The following is a 26422-nucleotide window of genomic DNA, read 5'->3' as shown; positions in this document are numbered from 1 at the left end:
TTAGCTGTTTAAAAAAGTACGCAATCTCTTTAAAGGTCTTCTAGAACATTCTCCTCGATAATTTCATTTATTCTCTTCTCTTTTCTCATCTCAATCTCCCAAAATTATGTTTCTCCTTGTTGGTATAATATCATTTGTAAGGACATTTGTTTAAGTTCTTCAAAACTCCTGTGTTTTGGCTTTGCATATACAATGGCATCAACAGAGTAAGAAGTCTTTTAACAGAACAAGACAAGTTTGTTTCAAAATTGCTTCTTCTTTTACATGACAGTCGCAGCAAGTATTACACTAATGAACCTAAACTTGTGCAAATAAGTTACAGGGAAAAGAAAAAGAGAAAAATAAAGAGGCATAAAACAGAGTTACAATTGATTATATTACTGAAAGAAATCCAATTTTCATAACAATGAGATTATGAGAAGAGGTAAAATTGAGGGAAACAAAATTTTAGGCTGTTTGGCAGGGCATGATGAGACAGAATCCCAGCTAAACAGCACACTGAACAGCTTCTTGGCAACAACAGATACACTCCACCAGTTCATGCAAAGTTGACAGCTGGCCAGCAATATTTTAGGCCTCTATCTTTGAAGATTTGGTACAAAGTATCAGGCCTCTACCTAAAATATGCTCCTACTCGTCATTGTCACTGCTTAATTCAGATTCTTCTTCTTCTTCTTCCCTATAGAGAATTTCATCTACATCATCATCATCAGTTTCATCCATCTGGTGCTCATGGTCGAATTGCGTTTTGGCTTGGGTTGCCTTATTAATCTGCTCGAATAATTTGAAAGGCACAATAAAATACGAATCAACCCATCAAACATAATGAACAAAACAAGAATGTGCAATTATTACCTGTGCTGTCAAAAGTTGCAAACGACCTGACAATTGTAGTAAAGGTTGAATTGCAGCACCTCTAGATTTTGCAACCTGGTAGGAGAAACATGATAATTTGAGCATGCAATATATAGTAGTTCTGGTCTAATTTCTTGTAGCGATGCAGGAAGTCTTATGTAACACCTTAATTTTAAACGAACTGAATAGAAGATTGCTTTAGAAGGCAATAAAATAATTTCAGATTCCCAGACATTCATAAAAGCATGAATAAGGGGCAAAAAATAATATAATAACAACAGTATAAAGCTACTCTATTTTAATGACAATAATCCTTCAACCATTTACCTTGACCAAGGAGTTTAGCAATTGCGTAGCTGGTTCTTGAGAAACCACGTAATGACTATGATTCACCAATATGCTGTAAATCCATGGAAGAACATGCTTTCCACTACACAATCTGTCAACAACTATCACAGGTAATCAAATTTCTTTTATTATTAGTATTTAACAAACAGATTCTCCATATAAAACCAGATTCCAAACTTTCATTACCCTGGAATGGAAATTTTGTTTGCAAAATGTAAAAATTAACTGGAAAATGACACTATCAAAGATAGCTCAGCTATTCGCTAGAGCTTATGTCTGAATTTTCAAGTTAGATGTGCTAATCTTGTATACATATAGCCATACAAAGATACATGCACATAAAATGGATGAGTGCAAACAGACGTGTGTAAACAAGTTCAAACCTTGATTGCCACATGGCCACCAAGACTCCTAGTAATTTGTATGCATCATCAGGTATTTTTGACAAAACAACTGCCTTCATCTGTTAAGAGTAATTATGAAGTCAGTTATATGAACTTAAAAGTTATAAACTCATCAAGAACAAAAGTAAAGGGATGACATCAGGAACCAAGATGAAATCAAGTTCCAACCACCAAACCCCCCTGAACCCACCAAAAATAAATAACATATAAATTCTCACATGCAAGCATATAAATCAGAAAATGGGAAAATTAAAAGTAAATATTTACCTTCTTTTGTGGCATATTAACTTTTAGATCAACACCATTAAATATATTGGAGTTAACTTTGGACTTTGATGCACTATTATCTTCTTTACTAAGAATTCCTAATGACCTTAGCCGGTCCTCTATGCAGATTGCTTCAGTGTCAAGTTCCATTTCTACCATGTCATCTGCAACCAGTGGAAATCAACAAATATAAGCAAGGAACCACACATTCTAAATACTGGTCAGTGGTTGCATCACAACAGTTAAACTTGAGAAGTAGTTCAACCCAACATGTGTTATGCATTGATCAAAGAAGATATAACAACATAAAAAAAACATTAAGACAATAGCTGCACGCTCAAGCAGAAGTTTAATTGAGGAAGAAAGACATTTTCTAATCAAGAAATATGAAGGTGTCTTTGCTCAAACATAATCAAATGACAGATCAAAAGACAATAACCTAGAAAGCAGAGTCATATGAGAGAAAATTTATTACATTAACATTACATGAAGTATAATTTTCCCACCTTCGCTCTTCATAAACTCAGCATCACTTTTCCTGTCAGGATCCAATATCTTTGGGATAGGAAGTAAAGCATCCTCAGCATTTGCACGGTCCAACGCAATAACTGATTAATCAATGGACAACCAATTAGCTATCCATGCAACAAGAAAGAAAGTAAAATAGACTAATAAATGTAACACTGTTTAATGTAGAGGAAACTATAAGCATCAAACAAGCATAAATGCTAACAACAAAGTTTTTCATAGGCACATTATCTAAAGGAGGAAACGAATTACGACCCATATGTCTTATGAACAGGTCACTCACCATAGAACCCAAACACAATTTCAACTAGCAAAGAAGAAGACCATCTTAATTATCATAAACATAAAAATAATGAAACAAGTAGAAGTCTACCTCTATTTTGTACATCTTGTCCTTTTTTGGATTTAGAAAGATACTGACTCATTGGTAGAAGAACCCCATCATGGGAAGTACTCAACTCTATGTCTGTACCAGAATGCAACAGAATTTTTTCAAATGATGGCTTTACTAGTTGTCCATATGCAACAAATATCTTCCCAGAAGCAGGTTTAGAAAAGCCTCGCAATATAGCAGCAAATATTGTAGGTAATGCAGCGTTATGACTTTTCAAGGAAATATCTTCAGAAGATATTGAGATTTTTGTGGGCTTAGTATTCCTTAATTCGTCAACATTCTGTCCAAACCAAAGATAACAAACACCAATTTCCGAAATGGCCAACACACATAGACCAGCATTATCATCTTCTCCGCTGTGAATACACCTGCTATCTAGGAAAACAGCAGGGTGCTCCATTGCTAGTACGCAGCTTACTGATTTGCTACCACCTATATTCCATATCGCAACATATCTTTCACCAACAGCAGATGATAGCACATACTTACTATCTTCAGAAAAAATCAAACAGCGAACAGCTCCCTATTGAATAGATGAGAAACTTATATAAACTCGAGCAAAATAAACAGGACAAAGATATCAATATGAATTGCAATATGAATTGCAAGACACTCACTGGATGACCAGAAAACTTCTGTATCTTCTTGACGTTAGAACAATTGAAAATCCTTAATCTCCCAGCTGCAGTTGCTAATATATTGCCATCTGATCCAAAGGAAAGACCAGCCAGTAGGCAACGTTAGCAAAATAATGGATGCTACAATCTAACCCCCCCAAAAAAAAAAAAAAAAAAAAAGATGCTTATGTGGACTCTAAAAAGTCTTCTTACTCAACATTGAAGTTAAACTATCAGAAAAGATACAGATTAATTTCCACATAAGTCAAGCAAAGCATAAAAGTATTAAAATACACAAACCTGGTGAAACAGACATAGAAGATATTGCCTTTGTGGAAGCTTTGAACTTTCCCAACAGATTTCCCGACATAGGATCAATTTGGCAAACCATCCCATCGGACCCAGCTGCATAAATGCATGAACCTTTTCTCGAAAATGATACAGCACTAACACCCCTGAACAATAGGAGATAAAGATCGATTAGCCAACCCACATAAACAATGGACTCAGTATCAGCTCAGTCTATGATACTGCCAAATGCTAAAATGAACCCACTAAATTAAAGAACTCACCCAGGATGACAATCATTGATTTTCCATTTTAACTGCCCAGCAGACACATCAAGAGCCAAAACATCACCACTGGCAGTTCCTAAAACTAAAAATGAATCTCCAATCTTCCTTTTTTTCTTCTGCAACCATCACCAGCAACAACATTAAGCTCAAAACTTTTCCAAATATAAGAAGGCAACATAAACATAACATATAGATGAATTTCAAAGTCGTATAAATAAAATAAAATAAAATAACAAAAGTAAATAAAAATAAAAATAATAAAACCTTTGCTTCTGAAGAGAACCACTTCATGCACGTGTAATCAACTGAAAGGTGCCCTCTTTCTTGCTTCTTATATATGCTTGTCTCTTCCGATTCCATGATGTCCGTAAACTCGGTCTGAACCTGACCCTTCACAGTGTCCCATATCTAAAATACAAAACAAAACAAAACAAAACAAAACAAAAAAAAAATAATAATAATTAATTAATTAATTTTGAGCTGAAAATTTCAGAAACCCAGCTCGACTAGACAAAGTTCCGGTTTACTACAGCAATAAGAATGCATTCAGGGAGAGAAAAGAGAGGCAGAACCTTAATTCGACCATCACCGGCGCTAATGGCGACGAAGTCCTGCAAAGGACTAAACGCCGTCAAGAGGTCTCTAATATTCGACGAACCCATTAACCTAAACGTCAAGCCCACCGCGAAAAACTCAAAAAGAGGATCAGACAAGTACGTTGGAGCTCCGAAGAAGCAGAGAAGGCAAAAGCGGTGAGCGGAGACAGAGACGGAGAAGTAGTAGGGAAAGAGAAGGTTGCTTCCTGGTGTGTTTTTTTTTTAGGGTCTTCTTGAGACAGAGGAATTGGACCTCTTCAAGTCTTTGGGCCTTTCAATTTGTGCTTAAACCGCTCTCTAAGATATCAATTAGGCCTCATGTTAAAAAAAAAGGAAAATTTAGCCCAATGTCCCTTTTGAAAGAGCTTTGAGAATATATACCTACCGAATTATGAATTTTTTTGTTTTACCTTTTAATATCCATTATACCTTTAAAAAACTTTTAAAAGATTTATATGTCTCTTCTCTCACTCTTTTGCTGCTTCTTCTTCTTCTTTTTCTTTCAACTCCAAATGCCTTCACTTCCATGGCCTTCATGTTCGTGGTTTTGCAAATGCTACTGCTTCTGCTGACTGGCAATGGTAATGGAGCTGTACTAGCTCCAGAGAAGAACCCATATGTTACTCCTTATGGAAGACAGCATTTCCCCCTAGCTGCCATTGTTGGTCAAGTACTTCCTTTTTACTCTTTCTTTCTTTTTTTTTTTTTTTTGGTTAATTCTGCATTTTCTTATGAAAATGGAATATGGGTTTTGGTATGGTGTTTTTAGTGAAATGGGTCTTAATTATTTGAATTTCTTGAACTCTTTCTAGAGTTTTGGTTCTCAGAGAATTTGTAGATTAATTTTGTATTTGGGTGTGATGGCTTGGTGTTACTTCTCTAATAGATTGACGTGGTTAAATTATTCCAACGAGATGGATTGGTTGAATAATTAGGATAAGAAGCATTTTAAATTTCAAGGGATGTCCTATTTGATTTTGTACAGCCACTAATGCATATGGAAGAAATAAATTAAATAGGACAAGTATTAAAATATTCTTTAAGTTGCTATAAATAATGTGATTTCACTCTATAAACCGGTTAACATTTACTGATGATTAATTAGTTAATTCTCCACCAATGTGAATTTGTGTATACATAATGGCTTGTAGGATGCGATTAAAACTGCTCTATTGCTCGGGGCTATTGATTGTGAAATTGGAGGGATTGCTATCTCTGGAAGTCGAGGAATAGCCAAGATAGTGATGGCTCGTGGCCTACATGCAATTTCGCCACCCATTGATGTGGTTGTTGGTTTAATTTCAAATGTAGATCCAGTATGTCTTGAGGAGTAAGGATGCTAAGTTCTTATTGGTTATTTTGTAATATCAACAATTGATGTAATGCTGTTTATGAATGACCATAAAATGATTGTGTCATGAGTCATCTGTTTTCTACTCTCATGCCAAAGTGATTGAAAGGGTAAAGCAGGTTTTGCATCATCTTTCTTACATGACAAGCTTAAGAAACTCTTTCTTGGGAAGTCATATGTTTGATTCTCAATTTTAAACTTTTTCATCGCCTTTTAGTTTGCTTTTAGTTTAGTGGTTATTTTGTAATATTAGCAATTGATGTAATGCTTTGATAATGTGTGTTTCGACCAAGAACATAGAAAATCTAACTTTATTAATGATCCTCAACAAAGGAATTCCAAAAAGTTTGGAAAATGTTAGAAAATTTCATCCAAAGTTGATTATCGATAGGGAGTACCTTTTATTGGCCCGGAAGACATTATTTGGTTTAGGAAAAATATGCTGTTGAATTGTACGTTAATAAATTTTCAATGTAGATCGTATGTTTAATATTATGGCACCCTATATTAATGTTATCTTAATATGCTGAATCTAGCTTTACTAATAATAACCGTCGACAAAATAAGAGAAAATAAGACCCTCGGTAGTGATAAAAATTCAAACAAAGATGATTACCGATGGTGCATCGGTAATTCCCGATGCCGACGGGTCCATCGGTAATTACCGATACGCTTTCAGTAACATCAATTCACATATTTTTTGACTCCAAAGAGTTTGCTAATGTGTGTTTCCGGCGACAACATGCAAAATATACATCCATCAATGACCCTAAACAGAAAAAACCTCAAAAGTTTGGAAAAAGTTCTAAATTGGAAAAAAAATTTAATTACCCTAGGGCCTTCATTAATTACTGATGAAACCTACGATAATCAATTTGTAGTTGCTGGAAAAATTATCATAGGTTTCATCGATAATTACCGAAACCCCTATGGTTATCACATTTTATCAATTTTTTGGCCCTCACAAGTCCCCTAATGTGTGTTAAATGCAACAACATGCAAAATATACATTCTTCAATGATCCTAAAGAGAAAAAAACCCCAAAAGGTCTGAAAAAGTTCTCAAATTGGCATAAAAATTTGATTACTATAGGGCCTTCGATAATTACCGATGAAACCTACGGTAATCAATTTGTAGTTGCTGGAAAAATTACCGTAGATTTCATCTGTAATTACCGAAACCCCTATGGTTATCACATTTTAGCAAATTTTTTGCCCCCACAAGTCCCCTAATGTGTGTTAAATGCAACAACATGCAAAATATACTTTCTTAAATGATCCTAAGGAGAAAAAAATCCCAAAAGTTCAGAAAAAATTCTCAAATTGGCAAAAAAAATTTATTACCGTTAGGCTTCAGTAATTACCGATGCAACCTATGGTAATCAATTTGTCTTTGCTGAAAAAATTACCGTAGGTTTCATTGGTAAGTACCGAAACCCCTATGGTAATCACGTAACATTACCATGGATTCTTTTATTAAGGATTATTAATAAAGTTATACTTAGCATGTTCTTAGTGGAAACATATATTATCGAAATTGTTGGATTGAATTGTGGTGATTTGCTTTGAAAAAATAGTTAAATTGAAATTACCGATGGGGTTTCAGTAATTACTGATAGAATCATCGGTAATTTTTCCAGCAAGCATATGGACTTCTAATATGGATTACGGACGACTTCCTCGGTAATTACCGATGACCCATCGGTAATTAACTTTGGTTGAAATTTTCTAACTTTTTCCAAAATTTTTATGGATTGTATTGTTGAGGTTCATTAAGAAAGTTAGATTTTGCATGTTCTTGGTGGAAACACACATTATCGAACTTGTCAAATTTTTTTTAAAAAAAAAATGACAAATTGTAATTACCAACGGGATTTCGATAATTACTGATGAAACTGTTGGCATCAGTAATTACCGATGCATCATCAGTAATCAACTTTATTTGAAATTTTTTCACTTTTTCCCCTTTTTTTGTGGATTCTTTTTTTGAAAATCATTAATAAAGTTATATTTAACATCTCTTTAACAATAAAAAAACATACAAAATACACCTACTTTATGTAAAGTTTATATATAATTATTAAGATTAGATAACACAAAAATTGTGCAAATAAAGCAAACAACCCTAATTTACTTTATTACCGATAGACTATCGGTATTATCGATTTTGTACCGTTGGTAATTGTCAATTCTTTTGTTTTTCATTTTAAATGATTACAATTCAATACAACTATTTTGATAATGTGTATTTGCAACAAGAATAAATTTCCCACCATAATTCCATAAATACATTAATATCGTATTATCATGATTATCGAATACCATCTCTATAACTGTAAATAACATATAAAATACTTAACACACAATACTATTTTACCAAAATAATACCACAAATGACTTTTTTAACAAAACAATACCACAATACTATTGACTTTTTTACCAAATCACACATCCAACAATTGGGCTACTAATTACATTCCTACAATTCCATTGAAAAAAAAAAAAAAAAATCCCTGCTCCACCTCTGCTTTCCTTTCCTCTATGAAAACGCGTCTCTCACCTCTCCTCTTGTAAGCATATGAAAGACATAGGAAAAATTGCATTCACATTATAGCCCGCAACTGATTCAGCTTCCGCTTCTAGGAGATCAAAAGGAGCTCGAGTAGTTTTTGCTAGATGAGAAATAAAGAACATAAACAATACAGGGAGCAAGGGAAATATCGGACCATATCTGCTTTTAACGTAAGGATCTTTTTAACTATCATCAAAATTGCGTTTAAATTTTTCTTTCACAAATCATCAAAATTTACAATTATTTTTTAATTATGTATTGCACCATAGAACATGTTGAGTGCAATATTCTATAATTAAGATGCTCAGTTTGAACTTCATGTTTACCCTAGTTTCTCTATACATAAGAAAAAAGAAAATTTGTGTCAATCATTTTTTTCCAAATTCAATACAGAAGTATTTCACCTGATGCCAACTGAGAGATTAATATACACCACTAGTCATACAACAATGGATATATGCAAACAAATATAACATTAGAATTTATCATTTTTTGTCAAAAAGAAAAACAAAACAAGACCAGTATTTCTTTTATACAGGATTTTTTTTTTTTTTTGGGTCTTTGAAACATTGATTTGCACAAGCTTCCAAAGCGTAATGCACTTATATTATATACGCATTAGCCATGAAAACTGAGACAGTTAAATTAATATGCATTTATAATTAATTCAACATTATAAGTTTTACATGATGTGAAGATGGAATATGCATCTCAATGTCATCAAATACCTCATAAATCTTCATCAAATACCTCATAAATCTTACCTCTAATATATACACATATTTATAATATAGAAAGCAAGCAAAAGAGTAGCATAGTTACCAGGTCAAGGACATGGCAAAGAGCTTTGATTCCATTTTCATCCATAGAATGGATATGCTCCTCCACCCATTTTCTTAGAACCAAATCCAATTCCAGAAACCCACGTTGTCTGCTCCTGTATAGTAGTCTAACCCCATTCCCATCCAAGAAGAAATCAAAACATGATCATCATCACCAAAACCCAAAAACTAAAAACCCAATTTCCAAAAATTAAATAAAAAAACAGAGAAAATAAAAAAGAAAATACTTGATGAATAGGCACCTCTTGCTCTCTTCGTCTGAGAGATCGATAGCAAGCGAGTTGAAATTGTTTGAATAGAAATTATAAAACCCAGCATTTACACAACCCAATAATGGCCTGGAACGAAAAACAATAAAAAAAAAAAAAAAACCCACAAATTGCAAACCCACCTAAGAAATTTAGAACTTCACTTTTATTTTCGATTTCTATATTATACTTCTTTTTTTTTTATCTATGCACAAGAAAAAAAGAAAAAAAAAGGTAAGAAATGGATAAATACCCACCAAAGCAGAGTCTCCATGGGAACAAAAGAGGAAGCTCAACTGCTGTTGCTGCAATAGAGCTGTGGTGGATCCCGGCCATCAATTTTAGAAGTCGATCGACAATCATCAACATCCTTCTCAAACTTGCCATTTTTATTTTTTCGAAATGTGAGAGAGAGAGGGAGGGAGAGAGAAAATGTGAAATCCCCTTCAGTCCTTATACCGTTGTCCATGTTCATAAACCAAGAGGTATGACATACGTCAAAATATATGAATATTGGTTAACTTTTTATTAGGTAATGCAGGCCCACTTGTATTGGTGACCTGGGGAGAGATTTAGGTTATTTCTCTTAGTACTGTAAGTTTAGTATTAAGATTTAGCTACATGGTGGAACTGGCTTTGAGGTGAACTAAGCAAGTATGAGAAAAACTCTTATTAAATCGATAGTTGTGGTATTTGCAGCTACCAATGATGCAACCAGTTAAGTTGGAAAAATAGCTAAATCGGATATTACCAAGTGCAAGAAATCTAGTGGCAAGGGTCCCAGGAGTTCCAGATATTTCTCCATCACTGAAAAATGCTATAAAATTGGAAGTAATGACAAAGTCACTAGACTTGTATCAAGAAATGTGTAGAACTGCATTGAGATTTAGTAGACGAAGAAAATTAGCCTTTAAGGTTTTTATGCTTATGACATAAGGAGATAACAAAGGCTAACACCCAAAAATAAAGGGAAAAAAATACAAACTCCCAACACAAACATAAATGTGGATGAGCATAGCAAAGTACTTTCCCATCCTGGTAGAAATATAATTATTAATTTGCGGAAATAAACAAAGATTCCAGTCTTGAGAACACAAGAGCCCCTTTAAACCATAAAACCTATATTCTTCTCTATCAACCATACACATGGGCAATCTCTTTCAAGATAATTGTGTGAGATGGATATATGGGAAGAGTTAGTGAGAAGTAGAGGAATGGGAAGAGTGGTGAGAAGAAGAAGAAGAAGAAAAAGAGAAGGAGAAAGGAGCAAGGAGTTAGATAAGTCTCCAAACCTACCAGGTTTTGGTTTTAGCCTAAACCAAACTAATTATTAGAAGAAATAATTCAGGAAAGTCAGATTTAAAGTTTATAAATCAACCTACTCACATAGGATGCTAATTTTGGCTAACCGGCTTAACAACAAGTTTTATTGCTTCAAAACGAATGGGATGAAAATAGAGGCAGCACAGCAATGTAAAATAAAATATTAAATAATACATTTACTATACTATTTTTGTTGCACCATCTCCCATCTGTTTCCATGCATTACTTTTGTCCTTATTTTGGTCAGCACCATCATGCACTATAAGCAAAACATGGAATAGTGTTCTATTTAAGCCTAGAAGTAGAATATACGATTCTTAAATATCAAGAAAACACCATATTTAAATCTCTTTACAGGCTAATACATTCATTTGGAGCTTATCCATAAGGAACTAAGTTAATGCCCCACCTAGCAATTTTAAAACTAGCATACTTAAAGTTTTATTTTTCCTTGAGATCTAAATTTAGTTCTCAAAGAACCACGAGGTCCTTATCCTCCTTGATCATTATGAAAAACAAAAGCAAAATTTCCAACCTAAACAAGGATTCAACAAGAAATCTATGTCAAAATTGCTCAACTTTCTTTATTATCGTTAAGTTATAAATTGGGGGGGGGGGGGGGGGGGGGGGGAGGAGAAGAAATGGAGAAGCTCATAAATATCCATCTCGTTGATTTTGTCTTTTTCCTTTTTATTAATGACATGACATCATATCCACACAAATAAAATGCTCAAACAATTCAAAGTCAACCCCATAATTTATATTTGTATTCACCAATTTATCATAGTATTATAGGAATCCATCGCATTCACAAGCTATCTTCGCAGGGAAAAAAATGGCTTAAAATCCCAAAATACCCAGAAATTAAATCATCCAAATAAGATCACGAATAAGTGTAACCACAATCCCCAAAAATAAATATATAAATAAAAATCCATTCAAATGAAAATTACAATAACCAAACCCATTAACAAAAAATAATGATCTAACACAAATAACATATTCATGATGAATTATTTATTAAAAATAAATAAATAAAGGGTTTGAAACATGCCTAGAGAGGCGAATTAGGGTAGATCCAAATGGCGTATTGAGACTGAAGAGAAAGAAAAAATCCATTTGGTTGATGCGAGCAGGCATCCAAAGGCAGCAACTCCAAGGCCAAGATCAAGAAGGATGTGGTGTAGCTGATTGATGAGCCTCGGATGCTTCCTTCCTCCACTCACTCCTCCTATTGAACAACTTTCTGGTCGTCCCAAGCTACTTCACCATTCTCTCTCACTCTCTCTTCCTCTTCTTGTTCGTGCTCCATATTAGGGGAAAAATAGAATACTTTTTTATCTTCAATTTTTTTTTTAATATTTTTAAAGGGTAATTTGGAAATATTAAAAAATAAAAGGGTAAAATAAAAAATATTGAAATGAAGTGGGCATATTTCATTAAAGCTCTTGAAATGGGGGTATTGGACGAAATTCCCCTAAAAAAAAAGAGGAATTTGGTCCGACACCCCACTTTGAAAGCCTTTAATGAAATATATCCATCGCTTTTTGAGGTTTTTTATTTTACTCTCTGTTTTTTTAATATTCCCAAACCATCTTTTTCAAATATCAAAAGGAAAAAATATATATGAAAAGCATGAAGAAAAAAGGAAGAGAAAATGAGAGAGAATGGCGAAGCAGCTATCGGAGAGTTCTTCGAGAGGAGAGATGAGTGGAGGAAGTATCCTAGGCTCAGCAATCAACTCAGCCATACTTTTCCAGGATTTGGCCTCGGAGTCACCCCCTTCGGTGTCTACCTAGTCAACGACCAGATCTACAACCTTCCTCCTCCTCTTCTTCTAGGTCTGCTTTTAATGGTGTACTTTTTGTTGGGTTTTTCAAGAAATCTTCAAAATAGAAAAATACAACTAGAATCCTATAGTCGGAATCCTAGCTTGGCTTTTGTCATTGGGACTTGGTAGGTGGAAGTTTATTTTGGAAGCTGCAGCAGGAGGAATCAACCATGGTTCGATTCAATTCTGCTATATTTTTCATATTTTTCTCTTAATCTTATTGTTTTTCTTACTTTGGGTAGGGGGAAAAAAAACGAAAATTTGTTTTAAAAATGCAAAACTTTAGCATTTCAGTTTTGTCAAGTTTTATGAATTCTTGATTGTGTATGTTTTTATGATAAATTTTTAGATGAAGTATTCGAGAGAGCCTAATCCTACCAAGTAGGTCAGGACCCGTCTAAAATTCCTCACCGGAACCCTAAACAAGTCCTGATCCCAGGGAAACACCACCGAACCTTCCAACGGAAAATCCAGCAGCATCTCCCCTAAGAGTAGGATTTACCACAAAATTTCCTGCACATAAACACACTCCAATAAACACCACCTTATTCCTCCCACCTTACTACAATTTGTTTCCACAAATTTACAGCACTCCAAAATAATAACAGGGAATCAGTAAGCAATTAAAAAAATATATGTCCAATCAATATACAGAGCGTTATACAAATAAATATGACTTTAATACAATGAAAGATAAAGAAGCAATAAAAGATGGAGAGGAAAAAGGAAAGAAATGCTTCTTGGACCTTCGGCAATGAATTGAGACGTCGAGCTCATCCCGAACGATCAACATCTCCCAACCTGGGCCTAGGGGAACAAAATTTAAAAACATGAGACGCTAATCATCTCAGTGAGTGACCCAATCTATATACACAATTATGGTAATAATAACAATCATAGTATACTTGGTTAATCAAGAATAAATAAATGTTAATAAATTGAAAATAATATTTTCCCTCAAAACTCTCACCATTCACTCCGTTGAAAAAGTTTCCCTTTTAAAACATTTTACAAAACCCGCTATTTGTATGCCCCGAAAACCAAGGAAAACAATTAGTCAATAATTTTCCAATAAAACATGAAAATCCAAGGATCCAAAATTTATAATGAAACAAATAGAAATAAAAATAACTTGTAACGATTACTAAATAATTAATGCATGTCATAACAATTAATACTGAAATATTAATAAAACTCACATTAAAACAATTCATAGAATAATTAAGTAATTAAAATAAAACAATTTATTGAACAGTTAAGCAAAGGAAAAATTAAATCAAATTAAAACTTCCATTTGAAATAAATAATAAAACAACATTAAATATATTCTTAATTTAAATACAATTTCAAAATATTTATTTTGAAAATCATGTTCCGAAAACCACTTGATGCACCCACTATATACCAATAGCGCCAACGGTACCCAGCATCCCGAGCACCGCCAGATAGGAGGTTAAAGAGAGAAACTGGCATACGGTCGCGTGGCGTCCCACCGCGCCGCTGCTAACAGGCATCCCGGCCATGGAGGGGCGGCCTACCCTCATCCGATGGCAACTACAGGATAATCCCATAAATCACTTGCGCGCTACTCACACCCATGTGCACACTAATCACATCCATATACACAGAACACCAGTACGTGTATGGTGCATCTAAAAACTCATAAATTATAAATCAATATTTTTCAAAATCTCAAAATTTTATAAATATCATCGGGTTTATTCCATCCAATTAAACCCTAATTTTCCACATTCTCTTTTAAATCATCATTATAAATCCATCAAGTTCAAATCCATCAATTTTGAATATACAAATTTTTCAATGGCATAGGGTCAAGCCATTAATATTTCAATGCATAAATATTTTTGAAACATAATAATTTAAATCTATATTTTTCTCAAATTCTCAAAAATCAATTTAAATCAATAATATGAAAACCATATAAATTCCATATATATAATTAATTCATATAATTGTGCACAATAATTGAATAATAACCTTAGCAATAATTAAAACAAATCAAAACCACAATTTCTTTAAATTCCCAAATATATTCGTTTGGCATCAAAACATATATTAAAAACATTATAAATTGGCAATACAATTCTAGATAGAAATTCTCATAATATCGAACACATAAACATATTTTTGAAATATTCAATTATGAAATATTCCAACAAATTAATTTAATAATTAATAATTTCAATTTCAATTTCATAAAATTCTTTAGATCAAAATATTTCTTAATATATAAATATTTTGATTCACTCAATTGAGCATCAAATTTCCATATATAAATCTACTAAATATTTATCACATAGAATATCAATTTCAAATATTCAATTAATACAAAATATTCAAAATTTTATTTCCGAAATTAATTTGAAGGTGGGTCACTCACCTCGAGCATGCAATTAACCTAAGATTCTCCATGGGATCAATTTCATGACACTCTTGCTCCTAGAACAACAATATTACATAACTCAAATAAATTAATATTTTATTCAGATAAATAATACCCGGTACCGGGGGGTTTAACACAAACGTTAACCAAAATTTGTGAGTAATATACCGAAACGAAGCTTATGGAACGAGGATCGCAGATTGAGGCTTACCTCCCAGAGATCGGATTCGTGGTGGCCGGGATCTCGTCGAAAAGCTTTTGGAATTCAAGTCCTCGATTCTCTCAATCCGTCACGAATTGGAGGAAAGCGACCTCGGATTTGGGTTTAGGGAGGTCGAATTAGTGGGAAAGGATAGGTGGGGTGATCAGAAACTCATCGGAATTGGGTTTTCCGATGAGCCACCATGGTCACCGAAATCCGCCACCGCCGGCGGTGCGTCCAGTGGCCACTGGCCGTGAAACTTGATGAAGTGGTATATCTGGTGATGGGTAACTCAACGGGACCGGCGGTGAGGCAAACGGAGGTCTGGTTCGGGAGATATCGACGAGAGAAGGAAATCGACCACTCGCCAGAAAATGCCCCGATCCGGGCGCATCGCGGGGGATCTGGCCGTGATTTTTGGCTGGCCGGCTGGTTTTCAGGTGGGCTTCAAGCTAGGGTGGCGCATATGGCTTAAAAGTGATCGAACGGCGGTCAACGGTGGTGGTGGCTTCTCTCCCCCTCTCTTTCTCTCTCTCTCCTCCCTTCTTTCTCTCTCTTTCCCTCGGCTCATGTGTTTTAGCCAAAATAAAAGCCACCCGTGGGTGATACTGTTCACTCACGAGATTGGCTGAAAATACGACACGTGGCACACACTGTTCACTCAAGTCAAAATATATTAAAATATTACTGTATTCGGAAAATTTTGTATGTCCAAAACTTTCAAACCACATGTCCAAATCAGACATACCTCTAGTCTATGAACTCGTATTGATGAGTACTTCACAAACATGCATGATTCAAAGCTTAACTTTGCATGAACAAAAAGTTAACTCGGATACCCCTTTGACAGTTTGGACCTCAACTTGTTTTGCTCATAACTTTCAATCTGTAGCTCCGTTTTCAACGTGCTACTAGTCTATGGACTCATGACAACGTGTACTTTTTAACGGTACCTTGGTCAATGTGAAATTCCATCAGGAGCAAAAAGTCAATATTTGACCCCTTCTTGGTCAACGACGGTCAAACCCGGTCAACCTTGGTCAAATTTTAGAAATTTTCGATATATTTCGGGACGGGATGTTACAAAGTGTGAGTAATTTTTTCATCTTTTCTTTTTTTAATTGTTGTTATTGATTTATAGAATTTTGTTGGCCACTGAGAAAATCTTGGAAAAAGGAAAGAGCGAAGTTAATTTTCTAAAATATTAAAGTTGCATTTTTGAGTGAAAGATATTGGTTTTTCTTAGTTAATGATATTGAATTTGGTCTAAAACAAGGCTTTTCACTAGGGATTTTCTTCAGTGTCTAAACAAAAGTTAGATTGGTTAAGCATGGTTTTAGTTTTGGAAAATTTATTGTTAATGTTGTTTTTTATGATCTTAATCAGCTTGCAAAGCCAGGGGATCAGACCTATGAGTTCGTTCTAAGGTATGCTTGTTCAACTTGATTGCCTTTGGGATTTCAGTGTTTTATTGGAAGTCTGAGATGGTTAATGATGGTGAATACCTTTAATAATGTTAAAGTTCAATGAAAAAATAATTATTAATATAGTAAGTCAGTGATAGTATGTCAAGGGTTAGGTTAGATCAACAATACAGGAAATTTGACTTAAAAAATAATCAGTAAATAGAGCTCAATCTCAGAAAAAATTGGTTTGATATCTGGTATGCTAATGATTTTGAAATATGACTTAATCAAGTTAATGCTTTGTTTTCGTTATATTCTCTCTTCAGAATACTAGGGAAACAGCCCATGCTACCATGCAGGCCCTTTGGAATACTGTAAGCAACATGTCACTTACACAGACTCTTCTAGAACATAAGGAGTGAAGAAAAAGAGATAGTAATGCAGTAATGACAATGGTGATTAAATGGTAAAGCCTTCTCAGATTGTGCTTCAGTCTCGACTTAGCACCAGTGAACTGTTTATGGCAATAGATCCAAATACGAAGCAGCTGTTGTATTATAAGGACGAGGCAGACCATTCAAAAGGACTTATATCTAGAGAAGTTGTTGCTTGGTGAAAATACTTTGATATCTCTACACAACGACAAATAGGTTAATTCCTCAAATCTCTCCATCAAAAGTAATTTGGTTGTTTTTAGGTTGCTTATTACTATGGTATGGAAATGTGGTCATTTTCAGTCTTCAGTTATTTTTTGCCATTATTATTATTATTATTATTATTTCACCTTCTATTTTTTATAAGTACATATGAGTGGAATGAAAAAGGTACTGGTACATGATGTACATTGTTCAGTTTAGCTACTTATGTTATATTTATAAGTTGTGGTTGAAATTCTAAGCGGATAAACACAATATTTTTTATCCTTCTAGTATGATGCAAATAATGGCAAATTTTTGTTTTTCATCAATTTGGATTGTATATTAAGTTAATTGTTTATTCAGTTTCCTTTTCACTACTTTCTTTCTTGTAGTCATGACTCATGACCAAGCTATTTAGTTTTTGGCACCTCTGTCTTACACTGGTTCCTATTTTGTCATATCCGCTATTTTACTTTTAATTTTCTGTACCTTGTGAGAAGTAATAGTTCTACAAACTACCATCTATTCTTTAAAGCCCATTTGATTGGTGGACCTATAAGGTATATTATTAGGTTCATTGGAATATAATAATGGAAGCTGTATTGAGTTGGGACATATGAGGGTCCTATGATGTTATTGGAAGATAGGAATTTCTTTTTTGTTCACTTCCTTCCTTTTACTATGGTTTTATGTACCAAAATATCTTTTAGAGTTAAGGTCTTTGTATGCATGCTAGACATGGATATTTTTTCCATGGGCGTGTCATTTCTTATTTTGATTGAATCTTGAATCTATGCTTACAAAGTTTCTCATTTGTAGGATTGCTACATTGACATCTGCTCCCCAGAGGTTCTCAGCCTTTTTACTGACAATTTTGATCGCCAACATCTACGACGCCATTTCGTCAAGGGATTGCTTGTTGATAATGTATGTATTTCAAATTAACTATCTATTATGTTAAAAAAAATTTAAACTGTCAACTAGATTTACATTTCCATCTCATACTTATATATTATATTACATAAATGGAGGCACAGATACACATACATGATGTTTGTGCCTCTACCAACATGAATTGTGCATATATTATTGAAACTTTATGTTTTAAAATGTAACGGAACTCTCTTTGATTATAATGTAGCAGAATTATTTCATGACTATGTTTAGCTGTCCATAAACTTGTCTAGTTATGTTGGATAAGAATGCAGATGGATAAAGATTTATTCATGGTAGAAATTTCTTATATTTTTTGTTGATATGTAGTTTAGTACCTTTTGTCAAGTGAATATGCATTTTGTCCTCTTGGACATGTCAACCTTTATATTCATTTTAAATTTGGAATTCTTCTAAGGTAACCGTATATCCATTCAGATTATGGGTTACAAAATATTCACACATGAAATTCATTCAAGCTATGCGGCTAGACTTGACAATTTCCGCAGTCATGACACTGTCAGGAAGGACATAATTAAGCGATGGACATATCCATTGGTGCCAGGTGTTAAGTTTTTTGGGAACTCTTCGGTTAAATTGGAAAGATAGGGGATGTATCAAGCATCAGGTAATTATCACAAAGTTGTTATGGGATATCCTTTTTATAATTGTTTGAAGAGTTTAGAATTCTCTCATGTACTCATAGCTTTATGAATGGTATCATTTATGTTAAATATTCACATGAAAGAGAGTACCAAGTAATTTGACTTTAAGTATGCTAGAATCCTTATTTAAACATTTCTTTGTTACTTACATTAAACTAATATTTATTTCTGTTGATATTAATAAATGCAACTAAAACAGTAGAAAAGCTCTTATCAAATAGTTGCACCTTATTGGTGCTTATTACTGAAGAATAGCTTCACCTCTCTCTCTCTCTCTCTCTCTCTCTCTAAGAGAAAGGAGCTTTCACCTATTTTCATGGAAATGACCAAATAGATGTACACAATTTAAAGTGCAACATAATCTTCATTTTTAGAGTACAACATATCACCATCTCTAATTTCTACTGTGCTTCTCAATTGCATTTATACATAAGCTTCTTTGAGTATCCTGTATGGCTTTTAAATTATTTTATAATGGAATGAAAATTAGTGTGATTCTTGAGGGGAATACCAAAATGTGAATGGTTGCATGCTAACATTACTGAATTCCTACTACTTTGTTCAAGCTACAAAAATTCTTTCTCGTACATCTGTTTGGCTTTTATATGCTGGCACGGAGATAACATGTTTTTTCATTGGTATGGCAGATAACTAGACTTGCTTTCTCCTCAATCGATTCAGACTATATTTATGTGGAAGGGGTTGATTATGAGGTGAATTATTTAAAGGTTGATTAAGAGGGTTCCAGTGCAACATGATTTTCATGGATCTATGAACTCTAGCTTTCAATTCAATAGGAAGGATTAGGTCATTTTTGAAATTGTACTCTAATATGAGCTACTTGAATCATCTATAGCCCTTGTAACATTCAAATACTTGCAATTTTTTTTTCTTTTTCATGTTTCTTAATGGTAAAATTTACTTTCTTCATTGTCAGTTATTTACTTTCTTCATTGTCGGTTGGAAGAGCAAGACCATATGTTAGTCGAACTACATCTTAATAAAAAATATTTGTTAATATTTTTGTCAAAAAGTATAAACATTTTAAAAATATATGTTATATTTTCATAAGGTACATTCACAATTATTAATATAATTATATTTAAGCATAAAAAAATATAAAATATATATATATATATGCACCATTATTTTTTATTAATAATATATTTTTTATTGTTATAAGATGCTAAATATAACTTTAGTAATGATTCTCAACAAAAGAATCCACAAAAAATGGGAAAAAAGTGGAAAATTTTCAAATAAATTTGATTACAGATGGTGCATCGGTATATTTTAGGGTTTTTTCTCTTTAGGATCATTGAAGAATGTATATTTTTTGCATGTTGTTGCATTTAACACACATTAGGGAACTTATGGGGACCAAAAAATAGGTAAAATGTGATTACCATAGGGATTTCGGTAATTACCGATGAAACCTACGGTAATTTTTCTAGCAACTATAAATTGATTACCGTAGGTTTCATCAGTAATTACTGAAGGCCCTATGGTAATCAAATTTTTATGCCAATTTGAGAACTTTTTCAGAACTTTTGGGGTTTTTTCTCTTTAGAATCATTAAAGAAAGTATATTTTGCATGTAGTTGCATTTAACACACATTAGGGGATTTGTGGGGGCCACAAAATTGATAAAATGTGATAACCATAGGGGTTTCGGTAATTACCGATGAAACCTACGGTAATTTTTCCAGCAACTACAAATTGATTACCGTAGATTTCATCGGTAATTACCGAAGGCTCTCGGTAATCAAATTTTTGTGCCAATTTGAGAACTTTTTCAGAACTTTTAGGGTTTTTTCTCTTTAGGATTATTGAAGAATGTATATTTTGCATGTTGTTGCATTTAACACACATTAGGGGATTTGTGGGGGCCAAAAAATTGATAAAATGTGATAACCATAGGGGTTTTAGTAATTATCGATGAAACCTACGGTAATTTTTCCAGCAATACAAATTGATTACCGTAGGTTTCATTGGTAATTACCGAAGGCCTTATGGTAATCAAATTTTTGTGTCAATTTGAGAACTTTTTCAGAACTTTTGGGGTTTTTTCTCCTTAGGATCATTAAAGAAAGTATATTTTGCATGTAGTTGCATTTAATACAAATTAGGGGACTTGTGGGGACCAAAAAATTGGTAAAGTGCTACGGGACCAAAGTCATCAAGAAACATATAAATTGCCACGACGAAACAACAGAAGAGTCACTGAAGTATAAACAACCCAAATAAAGACAACCCACCAAGCCAAAAATAAAGCCATTTCTTTAAGAAAAGCAGAGCAAGGCAGTAAACCACAACCCAATTGGTAATCTTAGTCGGAATTACCATCAAGTTGAGATAATCCTAGAAAGACAAGTAACAAAACTGGGGGTGCAAAAAACTGCAAAACTACAAGACATAAGAAATGATTGTTTTTGCCCTGCTAAAATCCAAATTAGGGACTTTGCTAGCATGCAACCTCTGGTACCAAGACAAAAGAGCTTTGTTCCAGTACATTTGCAAGTTCGGTTGCAAAGCAACAAGTTGCAGGAAACCCAAAAGCAATAAGCACCAAATCCTAAATTTAGTAAAATTGGAAGGCAAAATTCCTACACTTCCAAACAGTCTCTCTAAATGTCCAACTTTGTTGACCAAATGCACATCTTTACCATCACCAATGTTCTTGTTTACCAACATTTCTTATAAAGGTTTAATCCATAGAATTGCCATGAATAGAATCACCAAATAATTTGCATATAGAATTAGTCTAGCAAACCATCCATATGAAACCATTGCCAAATTAGACCTGGACTAATCAGTTCCAAGCCCAAACGCCTTGGCACTCTTCGTTGCAGGCATAAATAGAAAACCAACTAAGCAACCCATTAAAACAGCAATTGAAGATCTACCAAAACCATCAAGTGGACCAAAATTGAAATCCAAAACCAAAGGACAAATTAGGAAGCAAACCATATTCCCAGCTATGGCTCCTAAAGCCCCAAAGAGAACACTCAGTCGCTTCTCTGACCTCCTCGATGTAGATTTTCAAAAGAAACCTTGGTGAGCAACATCAAAAACTTAAAAACACCCACAAATCCTAGTAGAATTGGAACAAAACCGCCATTTTCTAAAGACCGCAGATTCTTCCGATCCACCATTCAAGTATTTCTGAAGCAGCAAAGAAGAAATAACCACAAGCGAGAAGGTAAAAGCATTTCAATACTCGTAGAAATAAAGGCGAGATTGAAGATGGGCATCGTCGAGCATTAGCCTGAAGATTTAAGCATTGCTTTCATCGAACTCAAACTTGTTGTCTTTGGATTTGATCCTCTTTCTAATCTCAGCATTGGTTGGATGAGAACCCAGAAGACGAATCGGAGGAGCCACAAAAGGTTTCCTTGTATTAAATCTAAAATAAAGGAAATCCAAATCTTTCAAAAAAATTTTAAAGGTGTAATGGATATTAAAGGGTAAAACAAAAAAGTTCACCAATGTAAAGTTATATATCGTCATGGCCCTTCTATAAAGGACATTGGGCCAAATTCCTCTTAAAAAAAAAACAGATCAACTTGGGTCTTCTTGCCCTCTTCTTGTATTTGGGCCCATATTGGACTTCAGTGAATTGAGTGCCTTTCAAATTGGGCTTAAACAGTTCTACACAAATCAATTGGGTCTCGCATTAACGTTTGAATTGGGACTCTTTTCAAAGCACCAGAATTGAGCCTCTTCTTGTATTTGGGCCTTCACATTAAGGCTTTCTTTCAAAAATTATTAAAAAAAAAAAAAGGGGAATTTGGCCCAATACCCCCATAGGACCGAGCTTCATGAATTTTACCCCCTCAATTCATTTCTTTTTTGGTCTACCCCTCCAATCTTTTAAAATCCCAAAATACCCTTATGTGTTTTTTTTTTTATATGTTTTTTTTTTCCTTTCTTCAACTCTTCCCCTCCATCTCTTTATCCATAACCAGACCTTAGGAGCCCTCTGTTTCCTTTCATGAATCGGCCGGATTGTAAGCGTGGAGACTGCGCGTTTTGAAGGAGATGGTGAAGAGGCGACTCAGAGAGAAAACTGCAGGATTTTAGAGAGCCCTAGGAGCAGAAGCAGAAGCAACAGGTAGGCAACAGCTCTAATTTTGATTTTCTGTTTGTGGTGTTCGGAATTTTTTTTTTTTTGGAGAAATTGTGAAAGAGAAATTGTGAAAGTTGTGTTCTGGTTTTTTTTTTTTTTAAATAACGGTGGTGGTAGGCATTTCTTGCTGAGAGATATGTATGATGATATGATGCTAGATGGAGTACAGCCAAGTAGGGATACATTCCATTCTGTCATCAGTTAGTGGAAAGGTGCTTTCATGTTTGTTATCATGGACTTTCATTCTTTCTGGAATTTTCCGTTTGGTTGATTTTGTTTTGTTGCAGGTGGATAAGCAAAATGCTCATTTCTTTGGTGTTACGATCAACGAGCAACAAGCCGAGTGTGGTATTGTAGAAAGAGTTACTTCAAATGCACAAAGCAAATTTAAGGTATGTATATTTCATATTTTTGCATTTAAATTGTTTATATACCATGTTTGATGACTATGAACTCTCTCTCTCTCTCTCTCTGCATCTGCATTTTCTTTTGTGTTGCTGGTGTGACATTAAATTTATAATCTAATTGCTTTATTTTCCAGTTACTTTATTTCGAGGAAGATGTGAATGGCGGTTATGGTTTGGCCCTACAGGTACCATATCTTCTTTCCTATTGTGTCTCCAATCCATTTTCCATTTTATAGTGCATATGGTTTTTGCATTCTGAATGCTGTCATGGTTGTTTAAAAAATTTGAAGCATAGATGGAGTCAACAGTGCCAATGATCATATACAATTGGTAGAAATGTTTTGTAATAATCTTGTCATGTTAAACTTTCTGCTGTTATATCCTTCAATTTCTAAGTACTATGCGTCTCTAATTTATTTTCAAAGCATAAAATTGTGGCTGTGAAATTGTGATTTTGAATATCACACATGGGTAGAACTTAAAATTAGTAACCTACCTGTGAATGTGACAATGATGCTCAACTTCTCTTTTCAAGTGAATGTCATTGCATTGTTTCAAGTGGTCAAGTGATATTGGTGTGGCATTTCAATGTATTTCTGTTCAGTCCTCTGACCTCATTCCCAAGGGCTTTCTTACTTGCAATTTGACTACAATCCTTTAAACAATTGACTTATATAATTGTACTATGATTTTATGTAGCATGCTTCTTTTTATTTTACTTTGGTTCAGCAAATCTTTACCTTTAGTCAATAATTTTGTCATATGGAAATGCTTTTTTTCCCCCCACCCCTCATCAAGCCATCTAAATTTCAATATATATCATTGACACACAAAAATCATGACAGTCAATTGCCTATTTAATTAAAATTCATTTAGCAGAATCTCTTCCTATGCACATGCATTTGACATTAGTGTGGTCTCTTTACAGATGGATAATTGATCCTCCTCTGGAGGTCAATGTACCATCAAAACGCACACCATGGCCTGATGCCCCTCCTGAACTCCCTACCAATGAAAATGTAGTGTTAGGCATCCAAGAGCATGCTGTAAAGCATCCTACAAAGACCCGCACATCTAGATCAAAGAGACGAAGCAAGAGAAAGCATGACACAAGAACGGTGGACACACAGGTTGCTTCAAAGCATTCTGAACAAATTTGAAAATCTTAGCACGAAGACGGCTAGAGATGCATGCTGCTGTGTGAATTTTAGGCATCATTCTTCAGCATCATAAAAAAATTTGAATTGCAAAGGCTTATTAGCACAGAGGCAGATGGCCTAACCTGGTATATGTGAAAAGAATTCTTCACGCTGAGCCAGTTGATAATAGGCATTGGAGTTTGAATTTTCACTTAATTTTTCACAAATTTTTTCTTTCTTTTATATATTTTTGTTTGGGATATCAGGATTCTGGTTCAACATGAGGTATGCCAGCAAAGTCTTGCCGTGTCTGCTACCTTGTAGGACTTTGTATCCAATATGTTTCGAATCTTATACATAATCTTGGAACATAGGAATTATAGAGTTGTGTTCAGCTGGATTTTCGTAGAAAAAAAGATACCAAAATGTAATAAACAAAAAAGAAAAAAAAAAAAAAAAGGAAACTTCCATATTTGTGAAAGGATCCAATTTCTTCCATATTCAGATTTTGTTTTTAGTTTTTGTACATGATTCTCTTGTCAATAACTGTTCACCATCGGTAATTCCCGAGGAAATCGTCGGTAAACTACAAATACCCTCTGGAAAAATTACCGACAGTTTCGTCGGTAATTCCCGATGGTGTACAGTACGGCATATTTTGCCAATTTTTTTGGACCCCACAAGGCCCCTAATGTGTGTTGAATGAAAAAACATGCTAAACATGGATTCTATAATTGTACTAAGGAGAGAAAATCAAAAAATTTCATGAAAGTGTATCAAAGTTTGCAAAAAATTGATGACTGTTCACCCTCGGGAAATTACCGACGAAACTGTCGGGAAAATACAAATACCCTCTGGAAAAATTACCGACAGTTTCGTCGGTAATTTCCCGAGGGTGTACAGTGCAGCATATTTTGCCAATTTTTTGGACCCCACAAGGCCCCTAAGGTGTGTTGAATGAAAAAACATGCTAAACATGGATTCTATAATTGTACTAAGGAGAGAAAATCAAAAAATTTCATAAAAGTGTATCAAAGTTTGCAAAAAATTGATGACTGTTCACCCTCGGGAAATTACAGACGAAACTGTCGGGAAACTACAAATGCCCTCTGGAAAAATTACCGACAGTTTCGTCGGTACCTTTCCGAGGGTGAACAGTCATCAATTTTTTGCAAACTTTGATACACTTTTCTGAAATTTTTTGATTTTATCTCTTTAGTACAATTATAGAATCCATGTTTTGCATGTTTTTTCATTCAACACACCTTAGGGGCCTTGTGGGGTCCAAAAAATTGGCAAAATATGCTGCACTGTACACCCTCGGGAAATTACCGACGAAACTGTCGGTAATTTTTCCAGAGGGCATTTGTATTTTCCCGACAGTTTTGTCTGTAAGTTCCCGAGGGTGAACAGTCATCAATTTTTTGCAAACTTTGATACACTTTTATGAAATTTTTTGATTTTCTCTCCTTAGTACAATTATAGAATCCATGTTTTGCATGTTTTTTCATTCAACACACCTTAGGGGCCTTGTGGGGTCCAAAAAATTTGCAAAATATGCCGCACTGTACACCCTCGGGAATTACCGACGAAACTGTCGGTAATTTTTCCTAAAGGAATTTAGTGGTTACCGACGATTTCCTCTGGAATTACCGAGGGTGAACAGTCATCAATTTTTTTGCAAAATTTGATATACTTTTATGAAATTTTGGGATTTTCTCTCCTTAGTACAATTTTAGAATCCCTATT

The 26422-nt window shown here is 34.2% G+C and overlaps 3 protein-coding genes and 1 pseudogene across 5 annotated transcripts; 1 reads left to right on the top strand and 3 right to left on the bottom strand.

Moving 5' to 3' along the window:
* Positions 1-344: 344 nt before the first annotated feature.
* On the bottom strand, positions 345-4841 carry LOC107433202 (uncharacterized). Its single transcript, XM_048465404.2, has 12 exons — positions 4561-4841; positions 4253-4396; positions 3986-4104; positions 3714-3868; positions 3414-3502; positions 2776-3319; positions 2381-2482; positions 1875-2038; positions 1587-1666; positions 1183-1294; positions 856-930; positions 345-771 (listed from the first exon to the last, which is right to left on the bottom strand). Exons 1-12 carry the CDS (start codon positions 4648-4650, stop codon positions 631-633), a joined length of 1815 nt encoding a protein of 604 aa, XP_048321361.2. The 5' UTR covers positions 4651-4841; the 3' UTR covers positions 345-630.
* Positions 4842-5033: 192 nt separating this feature from the next.
* On the top strand, positions 5034-6162 carry LOC112489006 (magnesium-chelatase subunit ChlD, chloroplastic). Its single transcript, XM_025066974.3, has 2 exons — positions 5034-5254; positions 5736-6162. The coding sequence occupies exons 1-2, from the start codon at positions 5111-5113 to the stop codon at positions 5916-5918; spliced, it is 327 nt and encodes a 108-aa protein (XP_024922742.3). The 5' UTR covers positions 5034-5110; the 3' UTR covers positions 5919-6162.
* A 2050-nt stretch (positions 6163-8212) lies between these two features.
* On the bottom strand, positions 8213-12408 carry LOC112493177 (succinate dehydrogenase assembly factor 2, mitochondrial-like). Of its 3 annotated transcripts, none has more exons than XR_009635003.1 (4): positions 9854-12407; positions 9591-9686; positions 9329-9455; positions 8213-8573 (listed from the first exon to the last, which is right to left on the bottom strand). XR_009635003.1 is itself a non-coding variant. In XM_048464708.2 (4 exons), the coding sequence occupies exons 1-4, from the start codon at positions 9868-9870 to the stop codon at positions 8574-8576; spliced, it is 288 nt and encodes a 95-aa protein (XP_048320665.2). In that variant the 5' UTR covers positions 9871-12408; the 3' UTR covers positions 8213-8573. The 3 variants fall into 3 exon arrangements, 2 of the variants coding, with proteins under 2 accessions (XP_048320665.2, XP_048320666.2); XM_048464708.2 differs by having other exon boundaries at positions 8213-8606; positions 9576-9686; positions 9854-12408; XM_048464709.2 differs by having other exon boundaries at positions 8213-8606; positions 9854-12401.
* Positions 12409-21177: 8769 nt separating this feature from the next.
* Positions 21178-22601, bottom strand: LOC112489007 (uncharacterized; annotated as a pseudogene).
* Positions 22602-26422: the final 3821 nt, after the last annotated feature.

Source organism: Ziziphus jujuba, chromosome 11 (assembly GCF_031755915.1).
Source record: "Ziziphus jujuba cultivar Dongzao chromosome 11, ASM3175591v1".
In the NCBI taxonomy this organism is placed as follows: domain Eukaryota; kingdom Viridiplantae; phylum Streptophyta; class Magnoliopsida; order Rosales; family Rhamnaceae; genus Ziziphus; species Ziziphus jujuba.
Note: the sequence above shows the minus strand (reverse complement) of the source record. Positions and strands in the feature narration are given on the sequence as shown.